The sequence below is a fragment of the Salvia miltiorrhiza genome, chromosome 1, assembly GCF_028751815.1.
Source record: "Salvia miltiorrhiza cultivar Shanhuang (shh) chromosome 1, IMPLAD_Smil_shh, whole genome shotgun sequence".
In the NCBI taxonomy this organism is placed as follows: Eukaryota; Viridiplantae; Streptophyta; class Magnoliopsida; order Lamiales; family Lamiaceae; genus Salvia; species Salvia miltiorrhiza.
The window spans coordinates 42,282,780-42,308,258 of record NC_080387.1 but is presented as its reverse complement, the minus strand read 5'-3'; the positions used below and the strand labels follow the sequence as shown (position 1 = coordinate 42,308,258).

At 39.7% G+C, this 25,479-nt stretch overlaps 1 protein-coding gene, 1 non-coding gene and 1 pseudogene across 2 annotated transcripts; all 3 read right to left on the bottom strand.

Annotated features, from left to right (window-relative positions):
• Window positions 1–1,957: 1,957 nt before the first annotated feature.
• On the bottom strand, window positions 1,958–4,987 carry LOC131025652 (flavonoid 3'-monooxygenase CYP75B137-like; annotated as a pseudogene).
• A 1,538-nt stretch (window positions 4,988–6,525) lies between these two features.
• Window positions 6,526–9,532, bottom strand: LOC131025647 (flavonoid 3'-monooxygenase CYP75B137-like). The gene is made up of 2 exons (XM_057955449.1): window positions 8,390–9,532; window positions 6,526–7,325 (listed from the first exon to the last, which is right to left on the bottom strand). Exons 1-2 carry the CDS (start codon window positions 9,323–9,325, stop codon window positions 6,705–6,707), a joined length of 1,557 nt encoding a protein of 518 aa, XP_057811432.1. The 5' UTR covers window positions 9,326–9,532; the 3' UTR covers window positions 6,526–6,704.
• A 9,726-nt stretch (window positions 9,533–19,258) lies between these two features.
• LOC131007351 (small nucleolar RNA R71) lies at window positions 19,259–19,365 on the bottom strand. The gene has a single exon (XR_009096055.1). It is a non-coding gene; the product is annotated as a small nucleolar RNA R71 (small nucleolar RNA).
• Between the last annotated feature and the right edge of the window lie 6,114 nt (window positions 19,366–25,479).

The window sequence follows — 25,479 nt, the reverse complement described above, 5'->3', positions numbered from 1 at the left end:
ATCGAACCGTGTGTACTGTGCGGGGCAATTTTGTCTTACGGAGAAAGAGTCCAATTCTTGCCTCGGTTCCTACATTCTCGTCGTTATTCTGTCCACATTTCTACACCCGTCAATAACATATACTTAATTTAAGGATAATTCTGTTATTTAAAACTATATAATCTATGAAATATTGTTTGTTATTATTATTATTATACTTGTCTTTTAATAAAAAAATGCCTAATATGTATAAAATGCTAAAAAAAATTATAATGTATTGAAACTAATTTGTAATATATAGAAAATATATAATCTATGAACATGTTGTTTGTTATTATTATTATTATTATTATGCTTGTTTTTTAATAAAAAATGTCTTAAATATACGGAATGTCCAAAAAAAGTGTTGTGATATATTGAAACTATATAATCTATGAAAATATTGTTCGTTATTATTAGTATTATGCTCGTATTTTAATAAAAAAATACCTTAAATATACAGAATGCCCAAAAAAAAATTCTGGGGGGCGTATAATTTCAGCCCCCGAACTTAATTCCTGGCTCCGTCCCTGATTGTAGCACGTGCTCTTGGCATCAATTAAGTGCCCCATAATCGAGAAATTTGATGCAACATATATTTTTTTACGGGATTGTAGCATTGTATATCAATCTGAACAAGATATCTGGTACGATATTTAGGAAAGTGGTATAGAATTTATTGCATGTATAGTGTTTGCGAGTGCATTATAATAAACAGAGATATAGAAGATCATATTATAAAAACAAGGTAAATATATAGAACTAAAATTACAAAGAACAAAATTCGTAGGAATATATTAGTCGAGTCGAGGAAAATTCTTTACCTGTAAGACAAGATACACTTCGGTAGTGCTCTTGAATTAGCGGGTCGTCTTTAAAGATGAACGACTTCGTCTCGTAGGTAGCAGCACCGTAGACCAACTCAGCTTCGGTAATGCGTAATGCTAATTTTCATTATCAAATAAATTGAATTTATTTAATTATCATTACACTTTATACAAAGTTGAAAATGTAACATTTTCAAATTCTTGATTTTATGGAGTAATTGATGTTGTGGATTGCTTTATTTTATTTTTGAAAAAATATTTTATATTTGTTTATATTTTAATTTTATTTAATATTTATTTTTATTTATTTAATCATATCGTTTAATTCCGATGTATGTTGTGTATCACATGGATTATCGTACTAATTTTCATAATAAGCGTGACAGTTATTCAATAAATAGGAATAATCTTGGAAGTTGGAGCAAAGATAAATTGTTGACAGAGGTAAAAACGAGGCTTTGGAGCTGGAAGTTGGCGTTCAATCTGCCGATTACTTCTCCTGATTTTAGAAGTTGGTTTGGAGCTGTGAAACTTCATGGATATCCATGGCCATAATGTTTTCTTCAGCCCCTGCTTGGTTCCCTTTTTCTTTTCTGTTCTTGTATGATTTTTGTGGGTACCTCTGGTACCGTTTTTGAGCTTCAATATATATATCTTTTTTTTTCCTGATCAAATAAATAAATAGGAATAATCGTTAATATTTAAGTATGATTAAATATATACAATTTCGAAATATTAAAGAATATTATCATATTTAAGATTAAAGTATATCTAAGAAAAATGAGTGCACATGTACTAGTTTTTATTTCTTTTTTCTTTTTTTCTTTTTTTTGTTTTGTTTGAGAAGGCACATTATACGTTGTAACAAGGGCGCAGTAACTAGTTTTATTTTAAAAATGAATATTATTGAAATAATGAATTTGATAGTTGGATATGAGTTGAAAGATACTCCTTCGGTACGGCGAAGCTTAAGCAGTATTTTTTTCCGGATGTCCTTCCGCGAAGTCTGGGTACTTTTCTTATATAATAATTAAAAAAAATCTTTATTCACATTTTCACTTTTTCACCTATACCGGACCACACTTAATACATAAAATATTAACTCACTAAAACCCGTGCCGAAAAAAAATTACTTAAGTTTCGTGAGACGGATATATTAAGTATTATTAGTATACTGAATCTGAACCTACGAATAATTGATGAAACACTATCTATTATCGAACACAAACAACGAATTTTGCGAACACCAAGAGCTACTATAGCTACTCATAAACCTCATAATGAGATAACCGTGGCACAGGAACTGCAACAAGGGGCACCTTCTTTTTCAACACTATCCCAAACTTTTCCGAAAGGTCCAAACTCTCTACCTCGGCCACTTCCCACCTAAAACTATGCACAAGTGAAGCTACAGAATACATAACAATCCTCTCCGCCATCGCCCCTCCCACGCAACTTCGCTTCGACCTGAACCTAAGGGCAAGTAAGCGAAGTCATCACTAGAATTCCCCTCACCATTCAAGAACCTCTCAGGAATGAACTCATTTGGATTAGTCCAATTCTTAGGGTCCCTATGTATCGCCCACACGTTCACAAACGTGGGGGCGCCCTTTGGGACCGTGTAGCCTGCCACGACGCAGGGCTCACTCGGGCAATGGGGCACCAAGAGCGGAACCACAGGGTGCAACCTTAGAACTTCTTTTATCACCGCGTTTAGGTACGACAATTTGTTGATGTCGGACTCTTCCACTGCACGATTCTCTCCTACCACGGCGTCTACCTCTCGTTGCACCCTCTCCATGACCTCCGGCTTGTTCATCATCTCAGTTATCGCAAACTCCACCGTGCTGGCGGTCGTGTCTGTGCCGCCCGCAACCATATCCTATATTATCACAGTACATAAGATCGTGTGTTTGAAAAATTACTTAGATTAAGAAATTCAGAATTATGAGGCGGATAAACAAGTCAATTTTTAAATACAATCAAGAATCAAATGAAGAGAAATCAAACTCACCACAAGCAATGCTTTGATATGTATCATGGTAAGAGGAACTCGGTATCACCCCTTTCTCTCAGTTGCAGCAACACTTGCAAAAAGCAGCTTCCTTTAAGATTGCTTCCATTAGCCCTCCTTCTCCCTTCCTTCTCCATTCCCTTTTCAATTATCTTCTCCAGCACAAGCTCAAGCTTCACATTTGCCTCCTTCATTTCCTTCTTCAAGCCTTGCAAATCCAGCCAAGCAAGGCCAGGGAAGAAATCCGAAACTCATTTCCCAAGCAGCTCCGTGATCTTAACCACAACCTGCCTAAACTCGGCCCCCGTGACGGCCCCCTCGGCCCCCCAATAATCCCGCCCCACAGCGAACTCGTCATCATGTTGAGCACCCCCGAAAACATGATCTCGCCAACATCCACCTTAGCGCCCTTCAATCCGCACAAATGCCTGATGATCCTCCTGATCTCGCGCCTCCGGTGGCAGTAAAGCCCCTCCAGCGTGGCGTGGCCGAGCATGTCGCGCACGCAGGCCTTCCTCAGCATCCTCCACTCCGGCCCGTGAGGCGAGAACACTATGTCGTGGCCTTCGTACTCCATTGCCGTCACCACATGGGGCGGGTCCCGGTTGGCGAAGACGACGTCGTTCTGCTACAGCATCTCGCGGGGCGGGCGAAGTGATCACCACGCTTATCTTTCCGCCGAGCCTCAGTGAGAAGATGGGGCCGTAGGTTGCGGCCAGTTTGGCAAAATAGGAGTGGAGCTCCGGGTAGGGTTGTAATCGAATCGAATCGAAGCGAATATCAACATATTCGATTCGTATTCGTGAAACAATATTAATATTCGATTCGTGATTCGATTCGATTTCGAATATTAAATTCGATTCGATATTCGATTCGTTGATATTTTTGAATTATTCGATTCGATTCGAGTATTCGATTCGTTTATTAAAAGTACCTTATTTTTTTTTTCCGAATACTCGATTCGAATATTCGATTCGAGTATTCGACTTGTATTCTATATTATTCGATTCGAAAATATTCGATTCGAAATTCTGAAGGAAAAAAAATGTTAAATAATATAGGTATATATTCAATATATATGCTAACAAATCATAAACAGAGAATTATGCTAACAAAATATGAAACAAATCATAAGTTTATACAGAATTATACTAGAAATGAACTACTGTATAAAATAAAATAAAACCCATGTAAAAGGGGCAAAAATGGAAATGAAGGATGTTGAATCTCTGAATATAGGAACAGCGCAAATCGCTGAATCTCATCACACTCAAACAAATTAGAGAGATTTAGAGTCAGAGAAATGGGGAGATCGGCGACTGCTGCCCTTGCTTAGAGAAATGGGGAGATCGGCGACTAGGCGACGAGCGACGAGCAGCAGATGCAGGCGGCGCGGCGACGGGTGGGGCAGCGGCTACGGGTGGATGCAGGCTTGGAGGTTGGGGGCTTGGAGCTGTGCGGCGCTGCTTTAGTTTAGAATGAGGAATTGAGATTTGAGGAATAGGAGGCGCTGATTTAGTTTAGGGAATTAGGGTTTAGGTTTTACTTTTTAACATATTAAACAATTCAAAATATTATATATATATATATATATATATATATATATATATATATATATATCGAATCGAATATTTACGAATATCGAATCGAATATCAAAATTTCATATAAGTATTTGAATAATAATTTTATCGAATCGAATAGTATTTGTTATCGAATACGAATCGAATAATTTCGAATACGAATCAGGCAATTTCGAATCGAATCTCGAATCGAGCAAAAATATTCGATTCATTTACAACCCTAGCTCCGGGTCGAGGAAGGGGAGGCTGCCGACGAGGCGCAGCCCCCGCGGGCCCGGGGGCAGAGGATACCGATGTTTTCGTGAGTGTCTTACGAGGATCCATGCGTAACATATCACTGTGAAGATGGGAATCGCATAGTATATAGCTCTGCTGCTCAAGATTTCATCAAACAAGAGACCTTTTAGGTTCTGCATAGCAATTGGTGATGAAAAGGTTGTAATTATACAAAATCCAACCACCTTGGAATTTCTGCATATTTACTCATTCGTTGTAGCTGTCTGTGCTTGGGAACACTATTTAATTTGATATAGATTGGCAATAATTGTGGATCTCCTGTAGATTAATTTACTTAAGAGCATCTCCAATGCATTGGTGCTTAGAGGGGGTCTTAGATGGTGGTCCCCACCTAAGACACACTTCTCTCCAATGCATTGGATCTTAGAGTGTGTCTTAAATCCTCATTTCCACAAAATTCACATATTTACACTTTTATTTTTAAATTCCAAATTTCATTAAAAGTAAAATTCAACATCACAATAAAAATAAAAATTACATAATTTAAATTTTATTTTAAAATTTAAAATTTTATTAAAATTAAATATTCAATATTGCATCAATTAAAATAAAATATAAAATTTTAAAATTAAAAATATTACTACAATAATTAAACATCTTGTGAAAAAATTAAAATAATTAAAAACCAAAATAAGAAAACAAACAATAAAAATGGTTATTTACTCAACCCACCCACCACCCCACTATCTCTTTCTTTCCCAAATTTTCGAGCATCTCAAGTTTAGTTTCTCTGCATATTTATTCCCCAAATTTTCGAGCATCAGATTTAAGCAAATTTTCATTTTTTTTTAATGGGGCGCGTCCTTCGGACGCGCCAACCATTTCTCCTCTTCGCCCCGGGTCTCTGCCAAGCATCGGCTTCGACCCCCCCCCCCCCCCCTGGTTCTCCAACACGGCTCAGCTGAGGAAGCACCGGGTCGACGCCTCCTTCGCAACGAGAGTTGGAGATGCTCTAAGTTGACAAAGTGTGATTTTGGCAATAATGTATTCATGATGTGTGATTTTGACTTTATTTGTGTTTATAATGTATTCATAATTTGATATAGATTGGCAATAATGTATTCCTAACGTAATCGGGTGGGCATCTTGATTTTGAGTTAAGCCAAAGTGTGATTTTGGCTTTATTGTCCGTTATCAAAAAAAACAAAGTATCAATGACATTTCATCATCCAACTCGTTTAATAATGTATTTATATTTGAGTAAAAGGGAGCAATGGGATTTTAACTCCTACTTATGTATTGGTTTCAAAAAAAAAAACTCCTACTTATGTATTAAAGTTTGAACTACTTGATGTCCCTTGGACTTATTTAATTGTTTATGATAAGATTCTTCTGGTCATCACAAAGCACAAGGTATATTTGGAGGAGATTTTGTTGGAGACGTTGAAATCAATAACCAGCTAGCCTATACCTGCTACAAGATAGTATTAAACAATCTTGTGTCACGTTCAAAGTCTTCTCTTGTAAAATTTGGTTACGCATGCCAATCTTTTAGTCCTCTTGCCTTCCTTGTAAACATCACGCTGACATTATATTTATTTCAGGCTCTAATAGTCCAAAATAGAACGTGCAAGAGCTATTACAAGATCAAAAGTGAAACCAATTACGTTGTAGTGCTTTTGGCATCAAATAAGCGTTCCATAACCTCTGTGTTGGCCTAGCGGTAGAAGGCTAATGTCCAAGACTTAAGATCTTGGTTCGACTCTTCCATCACGCGGTCTTTGAATTTTTTTATTTACTTATGTAATTTATTAAAATAATAATAATAAATAAATAAGCGCCCATAAATCAAGAAATTTGATGCAACATATATTTTCACAAATGGATTGTAGCATTATATATCAAACTGATCCAAGATATCTGGTCCAATATCTAGGAAAGTGGTAGAATTCTCCAAATGAAAATAAAACTTTTGCAATTGAAAATAACAAGACAACACTAATAATCTCAAATCCCCTCATCAGTCATCACTCATACAAACTAGGATGAGACAATCTTGGAGTTGGGACAGCAATAAGAGGCAATTTCTTCTTCAAAACAATCCCAAACTTCTCTTCCAAGTCCAACCTCTCTCCAGCAGGTACACTCCAATCGAAAGAATGAAGCAACGAAGCAAGTGAATACATGAACATCCTCTCGGCCATGGCGGTGCCAGCGCATATTCTTCGCCCCGACCCAAAGGGGAAGTAGTTGAGGTCGTTGCCGCTGTAATCCCATTTCCCATCACAAAACCTCTCGGGACGAAACTCGAGGGGGTTTTCCCATATGGAAGGATCCCTGTGGATCGCCCACACGTTCACAAACACGCGGGCGCCCTTAGGGATGGTGTAGCCGGCCACCACACTAGTGGCGCTGGGGCAGTGAGGGACGAGCAGAGGCAGAGACGGGTGCAGACGCAGAGCTTCCTTCATCACTAGAGATAAGTAGGGCAGTTTGTTGATGTGGGATTCTTCAACAATGTTGTCTTTGCCTACTACACTATCAAGTTCTTGCTGCACTTTTGCCATGATTTCTGGCCTGTTCATGATCTCAGCCACAGCAAACTCCACCGCGTTCGATGTTGTGTCCGTTCCTCCTACTACCATATCCTGCGCGCCAAGAACTACATATATTAGCTTTGACGATGATGAGCAAAGATTTCTTTTCCACATGAACAAATTTACGATGTTTACAAGATTTCTTGCCATCTCAAGTTCGGAAATTTTGAAAATGTCGAATTTGCAGCAAGTCCAAAGATAAGGACTTATGGGTGTGGATCTATTGGGAATGCTAAATGCGTTGAGAATTGAGAATAATGAACAAATCAATAATTTTTTTGAATAAACCAATAAAATTGACGAACATGCGTATCTATTTAAATATGGTGAAAATCTCGCTCTCTACAGAATTTGAACTCATACCAAAATATTTGTTCATCAAAATTATTGACTTATTCGACATAGTTAGAACGCATTCTCAATTCTCAACATATTTAGCATTGTCAAGGGAACTTTATATATATATATATATATATATATATATATATATAAAGTGCAGTGCTTCTATACATAAAAGTTATGCTTCTTTTCATCAAAATTGTAAATATTAATAAAGAATTGATTCCCAATACTAACACTGAAAAATGTTTCTATGCAATGTTCTTTATACTTATTAGATATAATAGTACATACATTAAAGACGGGTGTTTACTTTGTATGTCTTATAAATTGTATGATTGATTTTTTATTTTAGTTTTTTTTATCTTAAATAGTAAAATTTCTCTGATCACACTTTTTAAAATATCTTAAAATTTCAATTTATCAAAATAAATAAGAAATTAATTTTATTATTTTTATCAATCAAAATTAATGTTCTCATACTATATTTATCACTTAGCTGAAGATTCGGCTGTCTTGACTATAAGATTTAAATGCGTATGTTTCTTTATCTTTTAGATTATATTTATCACTTAGCTGAAGTTATTCGGCTGTCTTGAGTCTTGACGATAAGATTTAAATGCGTATGCTTCTTTATCTCTTAGCCGTCTTTAATACTATATGTTTCTTTATTCATGTGGAAGGACATTGATATTGAAAATCGTGAAGTTATCCATCAAGTAAAAAGGCAAAAATATCATCACAAAATCATGTAGAAAAGAAAAATGATTGCGTACCATGAGCAAAGCTTTAACATGAGTGATAGTGAAAGGAGTGTTGGCATCTCCATGAGTCTCCTTCATCTGCAGCAAAATCTGCAGAAAGTCCTTGCTCCCATGATCTCCACTCATCTTCAATCTCTGCTCAATCATCTTCTCAAAGATCCGATCGAATCTCTTGGCCAGCCCCTTCATCCTCTTCTGAATCCCCTGCAGATCCAGCCTCTCCAGCGCCGGGAAGAAATCGGAGATATTCGGCGCCCCGAGCAGCGCCGTCATCTCTCCGACCACCTCCTTGAACTCCGCCCCGAGCCCGGCCCGCTCCTCCCCCTTCACGGTGCCGCCCCACAGCATGCCGGTGATCACGTTCAGCACCGTCACGAACATCTGCTCGCCGACGTCCACCGCCGTCCCCGCCTTGCCGTGCAGGTGGCCGATGGTCTGCCGGAGCTCTCGCCGCCGCAGCCCGTAGACGGAGTCGAGCGTGGCGTTGCCGAGCATCTCGCGCACGCAGACCTTCCGCAGCATCCGCCACTCCGGCCCGTAGGGCGTCCAGACTATGTCGACGCCGCCGTACGCGGCCTCCCTCCCCACCACCGGCACGTCGCGGTTGGCGAAGGTGGTGTCTTGGTCCTTGAGCACCTGCTTCGCCAGCTCCGGCGACGTGATCACGACGCCGATCTTTCCCCCGAGCTTCAGTGTGTAGATCGGACCGTACGATTTCGCGAGCCCGCCGAAGTAGGTGTGGAGCTCGGGATCGAGGGAGAGGAGGTTGCCGATCAGGGGCAACCCCCTGGGGCCCGGTGGTAGCGGTGGATTCCGATTACTGGACTTTTTGACCAGCAGTGTCAGAATCCATGCCACGGCCACCAAACCGATAATCGAGCTAAACACGAGTCGAGCTTCATCATCGGTGTTGAACCACCGTGACCAATAATTGGATAAGAAGCTCATAGTTTCTCTCTAGTAATTGTGAATCTGAAGCGAAACTAATTGACGAGGGAAATTGCCTAAACAAGTATAGTCATTAGAAGTTGGGGAGGGATTTTGGCTGCCGGTTCAAATTTATTTAAGTATAAAAATAATGGTTCACATGTTTTATGTCCCAAACTTTTAATATTTTTTATAAAATATCTTGAATTTTTGTTTTTTTCTTAACAAAAAAATTAAACTTTCAACCGTATTCATAAAATGTTCAAAACGTTCATCTTCTTTTAAAAATCTCGAATTTTCAATATTTTCTATAAAATGTCTCCCTACATATACATAAAATTCGGCGATCGAAAGATAACTCTTCTTAAATTGATTGTAGTTAAGTTGTGAATCTTATACCACTAAATTAATAATTTGAGACTTCTCTAATGAAATAAGTTGTCACCAAATTTTGTGTATATATAGGGGGACATTTTATGAAAAATGACGAAAGTTTGAGATTTTTTAGGGAAAAAATATAAATAAGGATACTTTTTAAAAACGCTGAAAATTCTAAGTGTTTTAAGAAAAAGAAAATGAAAGTTCAAGATATTTCATAGAAAATATTAAAAATTAAGGTTTTTTTTTTTATGAAAAAGTTGAAAATTTGAGACATAAGATAATATATTTAGGACACTCTAATATTTTATTTAATAAAATGTATTACGAAATACACAGTCTTTTATTTTTCTAAAAAGTCTAAAAATATGTGTATATATCATAATAGAGACAACATTACTCACTGGCCACCGGGTCCTCACTTAAGTGAAGTGACCCGGGTTCGATTCCCTCTTGGGAGCGAATTGGAAGATTGGGGAGATATAAGGTGGATTTTGGTGAATGGAGAGATAAGGTGGTTCTTGGAGTGGATGGGGAACTAACTACTAACATCTAACATGACTTTGCCCGATCAAAAAAAAAAAAAATAAATAAAATAAAAAATAGAGACAACATTACTTTATAGGAGTTATCTATAAATATACGTATGTTTCATAATACTAGTAGAGACAACATTGCTTTTTAGGAGTTATCTATAAATATACGTATATGTCAGAATAGAGAGAATAGAGACAAAATTCCTTTGACCGTTGAGGTTCGAATCGGCATAAAAGGGATCTTTCTTCGTCTTTCTTTTATTTGAAGGGGAAAAAGATGATCATATTTATTCCAATGAAAGATCCAGCCTTTAAATTATTACATATTGCGAATTAATAGCATAATTAATTTGTCAAACAATGAAGTGTAGGGTTTGGCCGAAAAATCCAACCTTTAAACCATTAAATAAATTATTACATAAGATAATAAGTTTCCCATACACAAAGAAACAATATACTCGCGTGATCATTTTGAGAAATGAAATATAATATTTGACCACTAATTAAAAAAATACAAAATTTGGTCATTTTTACATTTTAGGACTGTTTTGTCCTTAATTAGGGCAGATCGGATTTGGGTTTGCGCACGGGTTAGGCACATATGGCACTATTAGTCTCATATGTGCCAACCGAAAAAAAAATTAAGTAAATTGGTACACTTGGCACTATTGGTGCCAATAGTGTCATGCACGAATGATACTAGTGACCATATTAGTGCTATTAGTGTCATATACTTGTGCTGATACACTGTCTTGTCTTGTCTTCCATTTAAGGTTTAAATTATCATTTAGGGTTTAGATTCTCCATTTAGGATGCTGCACGAATGATATTTATGGCCATATTAGTGCCATTAAGTCACATATTATGGCCATATTAGTGCCATTAGTACCATATAATCTCTCTTATGGTCACTAGTACCATTCGTGAATGGCACTATTGACACTAATTAGTGCAAAAAGTATCAATTTACTTTGATTTTTTTCTTTTCCGGTTGGTACTTTTGGCACTAATAGTGTCATATGTGCCTAATCCGCGCGCAAACTCAAATCCGACCCGAATCCGATCCGTCCTAATTAAGGCAAAACATTCTTAACACGTAATAAATGGCAAGATCTTGTATTTTTTTCAATTAGTGGCCAAATATTGTGTCTCCTTCTTCAAAATGGTTATTTCAAAAGCGCAGCCATACACAAAAGACATTATTTTTAAAAATAAATATTACTCCTTTCGTTCATGAAAAAAAAAATTCCTTTTTTGAAACGTTCATAAATAAATTTTCAACCTATTTTTGAACTATAATTACAATATTTTTTCACCATTCTATTACACTCAACAATTTCTTATCAACTCTCAATACATTCAATAAGTTTTTTTCTTAAAACTCATGTCACTCTCTCTTAGAAAATTCTTTCATAAAATGAGGAAATATTTTAAAATTATTTTTATATTTAAAATTTAATTATTTATTAATATTATATGAATATCGAAATTTTCATATTATACAAATTGAGGCTTTCATTTCTTTCAAATCCTTGTTCAATCAAAATTTGACGATTTTATAGCAATTACTTGAAATGAAATTAATAAAGATATAAAATTAATTACACTAATAGAAAATATTATGTATCAAACAAATTATAAAAATATAAAATTACTTTATTCGCCATGAAATTAATTGCACTAATGAAACAAAATTCTCAATCTCCAAGGAAATTTCAATTGGACATCCACCTATATTTCATGATTTAACTTTATTTTTGCGTGCAAAGGGTGGTCCACGAGCGATTAACTTTTACTTCTTCCGTCCCAAGTTTTAGTATCTAATTTTCTTTTTTTGGTTGTTCCCATATTTTGGTACCCATTTATATTTTTAGTAAAAGTAGGTGAGACCCTTATTCCACTTTAATTTATTTTAACACTCACATAAAAGGTGGGATCTTTATTCCACTCACAACACACCAAATCATTTTATTAAAATTCGTGTCACTCTCAACTCAATACTAAAAATTGGGACGGAATGAGTATTATTAAGTAGAAATATTATGGTCATTACGACGATATTACCTTCATGGCTATACTACACATACAAAATCATTTGATTGGCTAACATGTTCGTCCTTATATGAAAGAATCTCTCCAATCTTGATTCCCATTGATGCTAAGGTACGACTGCCTTTTAAGCCATATAAAAAGATGACTTCATAAAGAATGAGATTATTTTGGCTTTTAATTTTTCTTGAAAGCTTTGTACTCCCTCCGTCCCAAATGAAATGTCCTACTCCCTCCGTCCACGAAACAAATTCACACTTGCCTCTAAATTTTTGTCCACGAAACAAGTTCACACTTTGCTTTTTGGACATATTTACCCTCCCTTACTTTTAAAATTACAACACTTTTTACCAATTGGACCCACTCCATTTTTATTTAACATCACTAATCCATAATCTTAATTAATTAATTGTGGGCTGACTTATATTAACTCCCTAATTTTATTTCCATTTTCGGCCCAAATTGGCCCAACCCTATGATGCCTAATTATGGACTTATTCCCTAAATAGACAATAAATTTGCCATTGTCTAATTATGGACTTATTCCCTAAATAGGCAATAAATTTGCCATTGTCGAAAACCCTAAAACTCCCTAGCTTCTCTGCCGCTTCTTCTTCTTCTTCACCGATTCTTCTTCGTCGATTCTTCTTCGGCCATTCTCTTCCGATGGCTGATGCTCATATGTTTCCTCCCAATTATTCATGGGATTTGGAGTTTCAATCGATTGAAAATGCGGCTTTAACTGTCCTCCCCTCCATGAATGATGTTGCCAGATCTTATGCGAGCTTCCTGTCGCCCGATGCACCGAAATCAGTGGCGGTGATGGAGACGGAATCCATGGTGCCGGAGACCGCTTCCTTCGTAGATCCGACGCCGGCCTCTGAATCCATGGTGCCGGAGATCGATTCCTTCTTAGATCCGATGCCTGCCACTGAATCCATGGTGCCGGAGAGCGATTCCTTCGTAGATCCGATGCCTGTCACTGAATCCATGGTGCCGGAGACCGAAACTCCTATTCTAAGTGCTCCGGCTCCTGGATCTGTTGAAGAATCCATCTTCTAAACTTCTCTTGGTTGGCTGGCGATGCCTATTTTGGTCCTTCGGTTTGTTGGTTTGGTTGGTGATGCCATTGTTTATCTTTGGGTTTGTTGGTTTGGCTGGTGATGTCATTGTTTATCTGAGGGTGATGAGATGTGGCCCTGTGTGGCATCTGCTTGCTGCCTTGTGTTGCTTATGTTAGCTGCCTTGTTCTTTATGTTAAAACCTGTGTGGCTTACATTTGTGGCCCTGTGCAGCTTTTGCTTGCTGCCTTGTGTTGCTTCTGTTTGCCTTTAAGCTAATGAAAAAATTAGTAAAAGTAATCAAAACACATTACCACTACTCTTTTAGTCTTTTACACCACTTTTACACCACCTTTTTCAGCTTTCTTAGTTTCCGTGCCGACCACCAAGTGTGAACTTATTTCGTGGACGGAGGGAGTATTTATTTTCGGCACGAAGATTAAGAAATGTGTATAAAGTAGATAAAGTGGGTTGGTGGAAATTATTTAAATATTAAGTATAGAGCAAGAGTGTATTGCCAAAAAAGGAAAAAGGATATTTCGTTTGGGACAGCCCAAAAAGGAAAACAGGACATTTCATTTGGGACGGAGGGAGTATCTTTTAGTTAAGGAGCACGACGATTACCTCCATTATATCTTGCCTGACCAAAATCCCACTCTCACAGCTCCCAATGAATCTCTCTAATTAGAAATCATGAGGTCAGTCATTCAAAATATATATGTATGTGACACACACCCGTCGTGCGGTGCGGACAAAATACTTGTGTATGCCCAGTACAAACAGTACACGCTCCTACGTCTCACAACGAGAACTTAGTCTTAGCGGTAAGTGTAGGGTCGAATCCCACAGGGAGTGAGGAACCACTTTGTTCTCCAACGACAAACTGAGGTGTCACAATTCTCAATCTGTATACTCTGCACAAGAAATAAACAAGATCAATAATAACAAAGGGGTGAGGTTATTCGGTTAGGTCATAACTGTTGTTAACATTCAGTTTCGGTCATAGGCATACTGATAATCCGTCCATGATCCATATAAACCCAAGGCGTGGCCCAAAGACATTGGGGCGTTTCAAGGGGTTATACTTCACATATAGGATGGTTGATCCCATTGTGGTCACTTGGTCCGAAGGTCACACATTCCCCGGTCACAAGGCAGTACTTCACTTCTCCTTAGATGGTAGTCATACCCGTTACTCACCAAGTATGGCCCTCACCAACCTTCTCTCCCGAGGTCCCCAACTCCGCGTTTTGAGTGACACATGCCTCCTGGGCACAACCATTTCCGGCTTTGTCAGCCGACCAGTCATAGACATGCTACGGCGCCAAGATTGCTTTCCTCGTTTGATAACCATGGCTTTATGCCTCGTCAGAGTTGATGGATAGTCTCTAGATAAGCCCAAGACTGAGGAAGGACAGTGTATCCCATCAATCCTTTCCCCACCTTCTGGATCTACAACGCCTTTTATTGACGCTGCTCAGCTACTCGGTCTTGGGCATACCGGTTGTTGTACCTTGGTACACCCTGACCTTTGCTTGACACGGACAGCGTTTTACCGAACGGAGATCACCCGTTAGGCCCCTACTGTCCATGGTTTCGAACAGATCCTTCCGGAACCACGAGATTCAACCGAAAGAACAAATGCCTCACGAATGTTTACATGTTAACAACAATTATTTCCACCCCTAAAAGCCTCACCTAAAGAATTACTCACACATAGCAAAATTCATAAATGCAAAATAGATTAAACATATTATGGAACAAAAGGAAATACTTGAATAGATAAATAATACCTAGGCTTCAAGCCTTCGATCTTGTTCAAATGCAACACACAACGGAAATAGAGAAATAGTACTGAAACGTAAATTGTTTTGGATGCCACACACAGGTGAATTAAAGTAATAACTAAAGTAGAACAAGAGTTCAAGTTGCCAAGAGCTTGTGCACGCTGCACACCATTAGTCTTTTATATTGCCGAATGGTTGAGGTCCAACCCTAGCTGCGCCAGCTCCAAATCTTCGCCGGGATCTTCTTTCCTTGATTAGCTCAATCTTTGATTGATCCGATTGAAGATGGCTTCCAGCTGCAAGCTTAGTCAACCTTTCCCATTCTTCCGATCCTTTCAGTTTCTTCTTCCATCTTCCACTTGCTTCTTCGAAGTCTCCGAGATTGACTTTCCTTTCGTGGCTCTGGCTGTCTGCTTCTTATGGTAACGATCAGATGGATTGCTCTCTTCGGTGTGGTTCATACCAGGTGGGTTGCTCCAGGTTCCCATGCCCCAAGTTAAACTGGGGAGGTACTTGTTGGCCGAAGCTCCATGCTGGCAAACATGACATAGCAATCTGGGCTCGGTAATGCCCATTTTGACCGCATTTCCTCTGTTTCCGCTCCACTGACCTTCCTTCCTCCACAACTTTGTTTTTCCCCCCAGACAGACCTGTATTGACACAAATAAAGAGAAAAATAGGGCCAAACGGCCCAAAAGTCGAAGACGCATCACACCTACACACTTAAAGCATACTTGCCCTCAAGTATGTAGATGGATTCATAGAAAAACACGGACGAAAAAGGTTGAAAGAAAAGAAATAAAACTAAGAGACACGAAACTCGCATAGATTTCAGGATCAGATCATACCGACATGCATTATTCAGTTTAGTCAAACCACAAACCAGAGTAATGACCATGCATAAAGTGTGATGGTAGTCTCTCTTCTCACTCATGTACAGGGCTAAGTGTTTACACTCATAATTTGCTGTGCCAGTTCTTCTAAGAGTTTGATTGAAGACTACAAGTTAAGCACACTAGTATGAATCATCAGAGGGTCTTTATTGGGTTGTAATGGGGCATACGGAGCTATGGTGAGGTAAATATGGTTCAGTGGCTAATTTCAGTATCACCCTTACTTAGTATACACGTTCAGTACAGCTACAACCAACCCTTTATTCCCCCGCTGTCAATGGGGTTCATCTTTTCTTTGATTCTTTTGTGGGCAATCATTTTCATTCATCAATTTTTTTTTTTGTGCCCAGATTTCTTTCTTTCCTATAATTCCCTGTTCACCATTTTATTCACTTCATAAATCCTTTCTCCTAAATATAGCAATAGCAAGGCTCAAGAAAGAATGAATTCGGCTCAAATTGGCATACAAGGGATTCTTTTCACTTTAAACAACAAATAAAAATCTGGGGCCCTAAATCAAAGAATCGTGCCCAAATCACACAAGTCATGTACTAGTAAAATAAGTCCTCAAACAAAGTCTAGATTTCCTAGTCACAGCAAATTCTCACCAGAAACATGCATTTTTTTCAATTTGGCCCTGATCTCACCGGTGGGGTACTCTCAGTGACCTCACAACTACCATCATGCATTTCATACTCAACCACCAATTCATACCAAGACTGAAATTAGCATGCACAATCTTTCACCATCAAACAATGCAAGTAGACTCGACTCAAACACAGACTAAACAGACGCCAAAACAAGAAAAGCAAAAGATAAAATAAAACCTAATCTACGAGTTCAGGGGAAAAGTACTTAGTCGTTTCGGTCGGAGGATCTCGCCTCCGCAGTCAGCATCTGATTTATGTTTAATTTACACTATTTTTAAGGGTTTGATTGTGCGTGTTTAAAGATAATCTTCTGGAATTTGGTGCGTTTATGGTGTATTTTATGCTTTGCAGGAGATTTAGACTCTCGAGATGGAAGAATGCAGTTTTGGATGAATCTAGCGTTTTCCAGAGGAACCGACATCTCCAGAGCAGAGAAATCACCATTTCACTGGAGTCAGAGGAATCGAAGCGAGTGCGAAATCGCCAGAGAAATCAATCAGAGGAGTCGCTAGTCAGAGGAATAGAGAAGCCAGAGCAGAGGAATCACATATTCCTCTGCCGAGAGTCCCAGCTGCCAGAGAAGTCAAGACCTCAATTTCAGAGGAGTCACCATTCCTCTGAAGAAAGCCAGAGCGGAAAATGTCAGAGGAGTTGATTCCCCGCTGACCAGAGCTGACGAAGTACCAGAGATATCACCCATTCCTCTGGCGATAGCAGAGAATTCACCGTTCCTCTGGCAAATGCCAGAGAGATCATCATTCCGCTGGCGACCCATTTCTCTGGCGAGGTCAGGGAAATCATCCATTCTTCTGGCGAGAGCTGCGAAGTCGGCGCAAGTGGGAGAGTTTCTTCGGAGTGCGCATCTAGCTGGAGAGTTGCCTTAATTCACACGATTCTATTGCCATTAGAATTCTACTTTGCATGGCAACTTTTATGGTGATCCAAAGGAAATCTGAAGCTTATAAATAGGCCTTCCTTTGACCTATTAAAAAAGAACCCCGAACCCTAGTATTCATACTTTAGTTTTTAGCTTTAGAATTTTATTGCTTTCTAGTTTTTAAGGTTTGGATCAAGATTGAAGATTCAAGCCGCTACTTCAGTTTTTATTTAATTCGGTTTTTATTTAATTCAGTTTTTACAATTGCGATCTTTTTAATTATGTTTAAGTTTTATTTTGCTATGTCTGGCTAGTTTCCTTTAGCTGATTTTAGGGTTTGTAAATAGTTGATTGAATTTATGTGATTTATTTGTTAATACCTTTGTGCCTTCCAGTTTATGATTCATAATTCCTGGTGCTTGATTTCTTGTGAATTATCTGATCAATAGTTTGCATGTTTAGCTATTCGGTTTGAGACCTAGCGGAGATAACTGTTTAGCGGATTCAGGAATGTATGATATGATTTTAACCTTGAGACCTAGCGGAGATAGGTGGATCATAGGGAGCAATTCTTAGGAACTTTTGGGAGTTAGTAGATTTTCTTGAGACCTAGCGGAGATAGAGAATTTACTAATCTACGATCGTTGCTGCTCTAGCGAGAGTAATTGATTAATTAAGTGATCTCTCATCATAACTGGATTAAACTGGTACATAGGATTAATAGATTTATTTCGTAGATTTAATTGATGAATTTACTACCCTAGGATCAGTTGTCTTTTATACTTGATATTTCCTAAGTGATTTTAATTATTGTTATTTGCGTTTTAATTAATTAAACCGTCCTTCTATTGTTTGCCTGAATATTACTAGAGTTCAATTAGGATTACTTAGAGTGATTCGTTGTAATAGTCCATGTGGATACGATACTCGGTTACTTGTTATATGTTCTACAATTACGCCGTGTTAGTTGCGGTAATTTGTTGCTAATAAATTAGTGATCAACTTTTTGGCGCCGTTGCCGGGGACTATTTAGAATTGACTTTAATATTTGTGATTAGACTTAAGCATTATTTCAGGCGTTATAAATTTTTATTTTATTTTATTTTTAGTTTTTAAAATTTCTTTTCTTGTTTGTTGTCTCAGGCGTGTATGATCACGAGATCCAAAGGAAAGGAACATCTAGTACCTTTGAACTTGGAAATCGAAAAAGCAATACAAAAGAGACAACTGCGAAAAGAAGAAGCAAGCAATGGCAGAACAACAGAATAACATGGACCTTGAAACTCTTGTGCGAGCCGTGACACACCTTCAGAGACAGCTAGACGAAGAGAGAGAGCGCAACCGGGCTCCTCCACCAGAGCCACCGCTGAATCATATGTATCAGCCTCGGGTTGATCAATTTCAAGGAGGCAAATGGGGACCAACTGTGCAGGCCAACACATTCGAGCTGAAGCCGGGATTGATAAACATGGTGCAAGCTGAGCAGTTTAGTGGAGCGGCTTCTGAAAATCCGCATGCTCACATTACCCAGTTCCTAGATATCTGCGACACCATTAAGCAGAATGGAGTGCCACCTGATGCCATCAGAATGAAGATGTTTGGATTCTCTCTTAAGGACGGAGCGAAGGAGTGGTTCAAGAGTCTGGACAGAGGTGCTATTACTGGATGGGAGGATTTGTGTAGAGCTTTCTTAGCAAAATACTTTCCTGCCTCTAAAGCTCAGAAAATCATTGCAGAGATTTCTCACTTTTCCCAGCTAGGAGATGATATCATTCATGATGCCTGGGAAAGATTTCGTGAGCTGCTCAGGAACTGTCCACAACATGGTTTCACGGAGGATCAGCAAATCATTCATTTTTATAATGGTTTGACTGGTCTGACAAAAAGTATGGTGGATGCTACTGCAGGTGGATGTCTTCTCCATAGAAATACAAATGAGGCCTATCGTGTGATAGAAGAGATGGCCTCCAACAGTTATCAATGGCCGAATGACAGAAATTCCACGAGAAGAATTGCAGCTGTGAATGAGGAAAGAGATGATTTTAAGGAGAAATATGAAGCTCTTCACAAGCAGTATGAGTTGGAGAGAAAGGCACTGCTAGCTAAAATTCCTCAGCAGCCGAGTTTACCTGATGTGTCGCAGTTTGAAGATGCTAATTATGTCCAGCGGCAGTACCAATTCAATAGACCAAACTATCAAGGACATCAGGGCGGAAATCCACCGTATCATCCAAATAATAGGAATCATCCAAATTTTTCCTATTCAAATCCCAACAATGCTTTGCAGCCTCCACCTGGATTTTCTGTTTCTAGTGGGGAGAGTCATCAATGAGCCAAAGAAAGATTCAATGGAGGAAATGATGAAGCAAGTATTGGTGAAGGTCACCGGGATAGAGACAAACTCGGCAAACTTGGGAACCAAAATGTTCAACATGGAGCAAAATGTGTCAGCACTTTCTAAACAGGTGCAGATGTTAGAGAATCAAGTTGGTCAAATGGCTAACCAAGCAGCTGCACAGCACAAGCTGGGCCACTTTCCCAGCAACACTGAAATTAATCCCAAAAATCAGTGTAATGCAATTCACTTGAGAAGCGGGACCCAGTATCAGAATCATCCGGAGCAGCGGGATCAACCAGAGTAGAGGGATCGGCCAGAGCAGAGGAATCACCATTCCTCTGCAGAGCAGCGGGACGGCAAGAATAGGAAAGGAGATAAATATCGAGATTGTTGAGGAGGATGACTTGGAGACGATTGTGCGTGAGTCACCGTCAACTTCTAAGGCATCATCAAAAACCTCTGATGCTAAGAAGCCTAATCTTACTCCTACGTTTCCCAGGCCAGAGTACAAGCCTGTAGCACCCTTCCCGAATAGCCTGGCAAAGCCAAAGATGGATCAGAAGTTGGCCAAGTTCATGGAGATGTTTTCAAAGCTTCACATCAACATTCCTCTACTTGATGCTTTGAGAGATATGCCAGGCTATGCCAAGTTCCTCAAGGATGCAGTTTCCAACAAGAGAAAATTGGGGAAATATGAGATGATTAATCTTTCAGAGGAATGCAGTGCAGTGCTACAAAGGAAGCTACCATTAAAGCAAAAGGATCCAGGGAGCTTCACTATCGCTTGTGTGATTGGAGGGCAAAACTTCTCCCGTGTTCTTTGTGACTTAGGGGCAAGCATCAATCTGATGCCTCTCTCTATTTTCAACCGGTTGGAGATTGGAGATATCAAGCCTACCTCTATTGCATTACAGATGGCAGATCGTTCCATAACATATCCCAAGGGAGTTGTGGAGGATGTTCTAGTGCAGGTCGAGCAGTTTATTTTTCCTGCAGATTTTGTAGTCTTGGACATGCCGGAGGACAAGAATACTCCATTGATTTTAGGACGTCCGTTCCTGGCTACGGGACGTGCGTTGATAGACGTTCAAGAGGGAGATCTTACTTTCCGCGTCAATGATGAAAAGATGACACTATCCATCTATGATGCAATGAAGAAGCCAGCTGAACTACAAATCGAGGATTGCAACTTAATCGAGTCTGTAGTGGATTCCACTGCAACCGTGAAGGATCCTTTGGAGGAGTGCATCACACAGTCATTATACCCTTACTCCAATCTAGACGAGGCGTGTGATGAGATTTTAGATTATATTGCAGAGCTGGAGGCTGTAGAGAGACATCCCATCGACCCTGTACCTTACATGGATATTTGCAAACTTGTGGATGGGGGAAGGAAGTTGGTGGAACAAGAATTCTCTGCGCCAGAAAGATCAGCCGGGCCAGAGGAATCAAGAAGGCCAGAGGGATCAGCCAGGCCAGCGGCCGCACCCAAAATTGAGCTGAAACAACTTCCAGAGCACTTGAAGTACCAATTTTTGGGTGAAAATGAAACTTTTCCTGTTATTGTGTCTGCCTATCTATCTTCGTTGGAATTGGAAAAGTTGATGCGAGTTTTGAGGAAATACAAGTCTGCTATAGGATGGTCTATTTCTGACATCAAAGGAATTAGTCCTTCTATTTGCATGCATCGTATTCTTTTAGAGCAGGAATATAAGCCTAAGGTGCAGCCGCAGAGACGTCTGAATCCGGCTATGCAAGAAGTGGTGAGAAAAGAGGTGCTGAAGTGGTTGGATGCCGGCATTATCTATGCCATCTCTGATAGTGAGTGGGTGAGTCCCACGCAAGTTGTCTCTAAGAAGGGAGGCATGACTGTGATTAAGGATGAGAGAAACGAGCTCATAGCAACGAGGCTGGTCACAGGATGGCGCGTATGCATTGATTACCGAGCATTGAATGCAGCCACACGAAATGATCACTTTCCGCTGTCGTTTATTGATCAGATGCTTGACCGTTTGGCAGGGTATGAGTACTATTGTTTCTTGGATGGGTACTCGGGCTACAATCAAATCATGATAGCCCCAGAGGATCAGCATAAGACCGCGTTTACTTGTCCCTATGGCATCTATGCTTTTAGGCGAATTTCTTTTGGTCTTTGCAATGCTCCTGCCACTTTCCAGCGTTGCATGATGGCAATTTTCCATGGGTTGATTGAAAATATCATGGAGGTATTCATGGATGATTTCTCTGTCTTTGGATCTTCTTTTGATAATTGCTTGGACAATCTAGCTCAAGTGTTGCAGCGATGTGAAGAGACAGCACTCGTGCTGAATTAGGAAAAGTGCCACTTCATGGGCCGTGAGGGAATTGTTTTGGGGCATAGAGTCTCTGCCCAAGGATTGGAGGTGGATCGTGCTAAGATCGTGGCCATTGAAAAGTTGCCGCCGCCTACTTCTGTGAAATCAGTGCGAAGTTTTCTTGGGCATGCAGGATTTTATAAGCGCTTCATCAAAGACTTCTCCAAACTGTCCAAGCCACTCTGTGCTTTACTAGAGAAGGATGTGAAGTTTGACTTCACCGATGAATGTCGTGCTTCTTTTGAAAAGTTGAAAGCTGCGCTGATCTCTACGCCAGTGTTGATCACGCCGGATTGGAGTGCTCCATTTGAGTTGATGTGCGATGCTAGCGATTGGGCCGTGGGAGCTGTGTTGGGGCAAAAGAGAGACAAGTTATTCAAGGTAATTTACTACACTAGTAAAACTTTGGATTCTGCTCAGATGAATTACACAACCACGGAGAAGGAGCTGCTAGCTGTGGTGTATGCATTTGATAAGTTCCGTTCTTATTTGATTGGAACTCATTCAATTGTCTACACTGATCATGCCGCCATCCGCTACTTGTTCACAAAGAAGGACTCCAAGCCCCGATTGATTCGATGGATCTTGTTGCTTCAAGAATTTGATATGGAGATTCGTGATCGAAAGGGGTGTGAGAATGTGGTAGCCGACCACTTGTCTAGATTGGAGAATCCGATCGAAGGAGATGATCCGAAGATGGCCATCAATGAGTCTTTCCCAGATGAGAAGATTTGGGCGATGCTATTTAAGGATCCTTGGTACGCAAAGTATAGTAATTATTTGGTTATTGGAGCCCTTCCCGAGGGGTTGTCGCACTATCAAAAGAAGAAGTTCCTCCATGATGTCAAGTTCTATTATTGGGAGGATCCTTACCTATACAGGAGATGCGCCGATGGTTTTATTCGGCGATGTGTTAGAGAGCATGAATGGCCCAAGATCATTGAAGAATGCCATAGCTCACCTAGTGGAGGCCACTTTGCTGCCAACCGCACTGCCATGAAGGTAAATCATAGTGGATTCTATTGGCCTTCAATTTTCGCAGACTGCCATGCTTTCGTGAAGTCTTGTGATCGATGCCAGCGCATGGGCAACATTACAAAGAGGGATGAGATGCCACAGAATGTCATTATTGAGGTGGAGCTGTTTGATGTTTGGGGAATTGACTTCATGGGTCCTTTCCCTGCTTCTTGCGGTTTTTCCTATATATTGCTTGCTGTAGAATATGTGTCTCGATGGGTGGAGGCGATCCCAACTACCACCAATGATTCCAAGGTAGTCATTAAATTCTTGCAAAAGAATATTTTGACTCGGTTCGGAGCACCGAGAGCGTTGCTAAGTGATGGGGGGTCGCACTTCAACAACAAGCTACTAGCGAGCGTGTTGGCAAAGTACGGAGTAAAGCACAAGGTGACGACTCCATATCATCCTCAAGCTAATGGACAGGCGGAGTTGGCTAATCGGGAGATCAAGCAAATCTTGGAAAAAAGCGTGGCCAACAAGAAGGATTGGGCGAAACACTTGGATGATGCTCTTTGGGCTTATCGCACTGCCTATAAAACTCCGATTGGTATGTCTCCCTATCAACTCGTCTTCGGCAAGTCATGTCATTTACCTGTGGAGATTGAGCACAAGGCATATTGGGCGACGAGGAGAATCAATCTGGAGTTCAAGAAGGCTGGCCATACAAGGCGCGATTTATTGACAGAGCTGGATGAATGGAGGAATGAGGCCTATGAAAGTTCCCGCATCTACAAAGAGAGGGCCAAGAAATTCCATGATTTAAGCATCCGCACCAAGGAAATCAAGCCAGGAGATGAGGTACTCCTATACAACTCGAAATTATGTTTGTTTCCTGGCAAGCTACAATCAAGATGGACAGGGCCATATGTGGTGCATAAGAGCAATTGGAATGGGACGTATGAGTTGTTTGCCGCTGATGGCACTACCTTCACTGTCAATGGTCATCGTCTCAAACCATACTTCAAGTCAAACGTGGATCGTGGTCTTGAAGTTGTCAAATTCAATGACCCATGAGTTTGAGGTATCGTCGAGCTCTAGACGTTAAATTAAGCACTTGTTGGGAGGTAACCCAATTGTTTTTCTTTGTTTTGTTCTCCTTTCTTTCTATTTAGTTTTGTTTCTTTTTGTCTCCTTTTGTTTCTTTGTTTAGTTTGGGGGCAGGTGTTCTCTGCCAGATTTCTGGTGGTCTTCGTGTTCCAGCGCGGCCATTTTCCTCACTGCACTTTTCCACGCTGCACATATCCAGCGGAGCCACTCAATTCGCTGCCCCGTTAAGCGCTGCTCTGCCGACGATATACTTATCCGCGCTGCTCTGCCAGCGATACACATTCTCTACTATGTCCAGTGCAGCCACTCTCTACTCTGACCAAGGCCGCAAAACCCACCTTTTCACCGCCACCCACGATGGTTCAGTGTTCCAATGCCAATAATCAGGGATGTTTTCTATACTCTTTGTATTTCTTTTATGCCCTGAGGACATGGCATACTTTAAGTGTGGGGAGGTGTTTCTATGCTTATATTTTTCAAAAATTGTGCGAAATTGATTTTTCTATGCTTAGTTTTTGGTCTCGAATCTGGCTAATTTTTATGAATCTGTGGAAGAGAAGATGGTTTTCGATGTGAATTTTGGGTTTGTGAATGAATGGAGGATATTCTTGTTGTACCTTTGATATATATTTCTTGATTGTGCAAAGAATTATGAGTTTTGTTGCAACACTTTTGTAAGTTAGTAAAACGTGATTTGTCCGGTAGATGCTAGAAGGAGTGTTGTCATTGTGATTGCCTACGATCGTATCTTATCTGTGAAATGTGAAAAATGTTGGACGAATTGCCAACTTCAAAAAATTGCCAGCTCTGAAACATCTGGTCTGTTCTGAAATGCGACAGCTCTGAGTCTCTGCTCCTCTAGTTTAACTATGAGCATGGGAAACCACGTGAAAAGACTTTGGATTACATCCAAATATTTTTATTTCATGAATTATGGCTCAACTGTCGAAAAAAAATCTCAAGCACACAAAGTGTGAAAAATGGTGATATTGATTATAAAGGTGATCACATTAGAGAATTCACTTCTAGCGGAGAATTGGGTCTGATCGAATTACTTGCATTACTCTTGTGTTGTTGCTTAAACTTTAAGTTACTTGCATGATTGAGAGATGTGTGTTGATTGTAAAGTTTTGAATTGACTTTGTGAATGATTGGATGGAAATTTACATTGTTGAAATCAATCTC

Bases quoted from the DNA above. Each gene is read 5' to 3' on its own strand.
- LOC131025647 (XM_057955449.1), bottom strand. From the start codon at position 9,325: ATGAGCTTCTTATCCAATTATTGGTCACGGTGGTTCAACACCGATGAT. The intron at 7,326-8,389 runs GTACGCAATCAT...CTTGGCGCGCAG, and splicing joins ATGTTAAAGCTTTGCTCATG to GATATGGTAGTAGGAGGAAC.